Here is a 2,926-nt window from a genome sequence, read left to right on the forward strand (position 1 = left end):
ATAAAATTGCGCATATCCCTGGGGTAGGGGGTTTTGAGTGTTAGTGTTCTGTCCTCCCCCTCCCAGGCCGTTGGTCTGGAGTAGGATTAGTAAATAGTGGAATGGGGTGGTATTTATTTTTTTAGAGAGAGGGCTAATAGTTGGCAGGGTAATTTAGCCTTTTCCCCAATTTTATAGTACCGTATCAAAAACCATTGAATGTAGGTAGGCCGTGAATTGCCTCACACTCCCTCCAGTACAATAGGTGGCGGTGTAGGCACCTTAAATTCGATGCGATTCGGACAACACAATCCCAAAGAAGAAGAAGAATTGTTTAAAGACAACCTGAGTGAACTACCTTCATTTTGTCCACCATCGTTGGCTCTGCATTGTAAGTGAATATGGCAATGCTCTTTGGCATGGGACATTATTGTCGCCTGGCAGGACGAGTTATGAGCGCACTATCCTGCAGACAAACGCGTGGTACGCTTCTTCCAGCGACAAGATGGTATAGCACCCAAACGACTGGCGATAGTGAGTATAAACTTGCACTGCGACTGCAAGGGCCCACTGAGCGACGCGCCCTTTGCTATGCATTCGTTTTAGCGCATAGCACATTTGAGTTCCGAGCAGGGGAGATTGAATAATAACAACACTGACCACGCTCTCACGACCACCTACTTGTAATTGCCTTGACATCCACACGTGTGTAGACGATCTTTTTTTACGTCAATTAACTTTAGTTTTGAAATCTGACATTTTACCAAGTTTACAGAATTTACAACAGAACATAGTTTTGAAAAGTTTGGTTACATTGTGTTTGGAAGGGCACGTAAACTGCATTTCAGCTTTCTATAGTGTAGTTGAATACTGTAACTCAAATCGGTTTGATAGTACATCACTGGTTACTTCAAACAATTATTTTTTTGATAGGTGGCTGCCAGTATGAGATGTGTCATGCCGATCATAAATACCCGACGTCCTGCCAGCTACGGTGACCCTGTGTTGATTAACAATGTTATTTCAAAGGTTTACAACGTAGATTTCAATTATCGACAGGATGTCACTCTGTTTTGGCGTGTTATGTTGTATAACGCTTTGGGTGAGTTAAATAAGTTTAATGAACCATTTATTAGCCTGTTATGCAAGATGAAGGGAATATTTATTTAATGTTTTTAAGATATCGCATGGCATTTGTCTCCACTTTCACCAAGCAATGAATGGCCTATGTATTTGCTCTCTAGGGCAGGGTTTCCCAATCTCCTTGCACTTTATGTTTTTTTTCACTAGCACTACACAGCTATTTTCAAATAATCAAAGATTGATGATTAGTTGGTTATTTGAATCAGCTGTGTAGTGATAGGGCAAAAAAACAAATGTGCACATCTGGCAGTGGGGGCCCAGGACAGAGTTTGGGAAACCTTGCTCTACAGAACATTCAGCAGTTGTCAGTATCTATTAATCATTTCTGATGTTCTCTCTGTAGAGCTGCAGTTTAAGCTGGATGACAGGACAGCCCACAGCAGTCTGGACCTCTTTAAGAAGGACACAGGCGTCATCTACCGCATCTTGGGCATAGACCCCAGCCATGTCCAACAAAACCCTGAGCGCTTCCGGGATTGGGCCGTGGTGTTCGGAGACGGGCAAATCACAGGTGGCCGCCACTACTGGGAGGTGACGGTGGAGAAGTCCTCAGAGTTCCGTTTGGGTGTGGCCTTAGTGGCAATGTCAAGGGATGACTGTGTGGGCACCAACAGCTCCTCCTGGGTGTTCAGCTACGTCCAGCGTAAGTGGTTTGCAATGACAACCAACCAGAGGGTGCCGGTGACTCTGGTGGGGAAGCCTGACCGCGTGGGCATCCTGTTGGACTACGAGGCCGGCCTGATAAGCCTGGTGGACATCCCAAAAGCCAAGGTGATCCACAGCATGAGGGCCATGTTCAGGGGGCCTCTCTGCCCAGCGTTTGGCTTGTGGGATGGAGAGCTGCTTACACACTCAGGTCTGGGGGAGCCCGAAGGCTTGAAGTGAAGCATCTCTACTGATGACAATATGGTAGGGAGGTAGGAATGGCAATGTACATTCTGACAACTTGGATTTTGTAAACTGAACACTTACAGCAGGCAGCACTTGAAAATGTTTTTCAAATCTCCTATGAAAAGCAATATTCTCCATCAGGATTTGGAGAGCAGGGAGTTTGTCCAGTGTCTCATTTCACTGCCGTACAGACTCAGGCAAACTTATCCCAATAAGCTATTTTTTTGTTACCTCTTGTGTAATATTTTTTAAGTCTGAAATAAATGGCAACAATATGAAGCTTTCTTGTGTGTAACGAGATCATTAGGTACTGGGAATGTTACTGTTGCTTAAAGTCCTGACATTCTCCATTCTCTTGTCAAACTTGAATTAAACCATGCCTTTTTTAGCCTTTTGATATGCTGAAATTGTATGCCAAAATAAAAAAGTTGCACATTTTCACTCATTTATTTACAGCAGAGCATAACATGGAAATCAAGCTCATATTGACAGTTTAACCTGAGGAAGCAGTCTGTAAAACAGCAGCACTTAATCACAGTAAGAAAATCCTGGATGTGTATCTTAGTTTTGATGTTATACAACCAGTCTGTTCTGTAGTAAATAGACAACATTCATGTGCATATAACAGGAAATGCTGATGAGATACTATCATACATGAATATTCATTAGTCTCACTCACTCATCACGTTTAGACATGTTTCTATGTTAAGTATTAACAAGGAGAAAAGACCAGAATTAAAATGGTTATATCCCATCCTCACAATACATGGCTTATTCACTCATATCTTAAAACCTGCTTAATAGGAAGTAGAACAGTTTCATGAGGTAGATTAATATATACATTTCCACTTCATATATTTATAGCCTGGTAATATGTAATGTTATGCAGTGTAAAAATCCCTTAAAATATTAA

At 42.2% G+C, this 2,926-nt stretch overlaps 1 protein-coding gene across 1 annotated transcript; it reads left to right on the plus strand.

Moving 5' to 3' along the window:
- Positions 1 to 296: 296 nt before the first annotated feature.
- Positions 297 to 2,450, plus strand: LOC115102148 (SPRY domain-containing protein 4-like). The gene is made up of 2 exons (XM_029621766.2): positions 297 to 513; positions 1,466 to 2,450. Exons 1-2 carry the CDS (start codon positions 381 to 383, stop codon positions 2,005 to 2,007), a joined length of 675 nt encoding a protein of 224 aa, XP_029477626.1. The 5' UTR covers positions 297 to 380; the 3' UTR covers positions 2,008 to 2,450.
- Positions 2,451 to 2,926: the final 476 nt, after the last annotated feature.

The sequence above is a fragment of the Oncorhynchus nerka genome, linkage group LG20 (genome assembly GCF_034236695.1).
Source record: "Oncorhynchus nerka isolate Pitt River linkage group LG20, Oner_Uvic_2.0, whole genome shotgun sequence".
Taxonomy (NCBI): Eukaryota; Metazoa; Chordata; class Actinopteri; order Salmoniformes; family Salmonidae; genus Oncorhynchus; species Oncorhynchus nerka.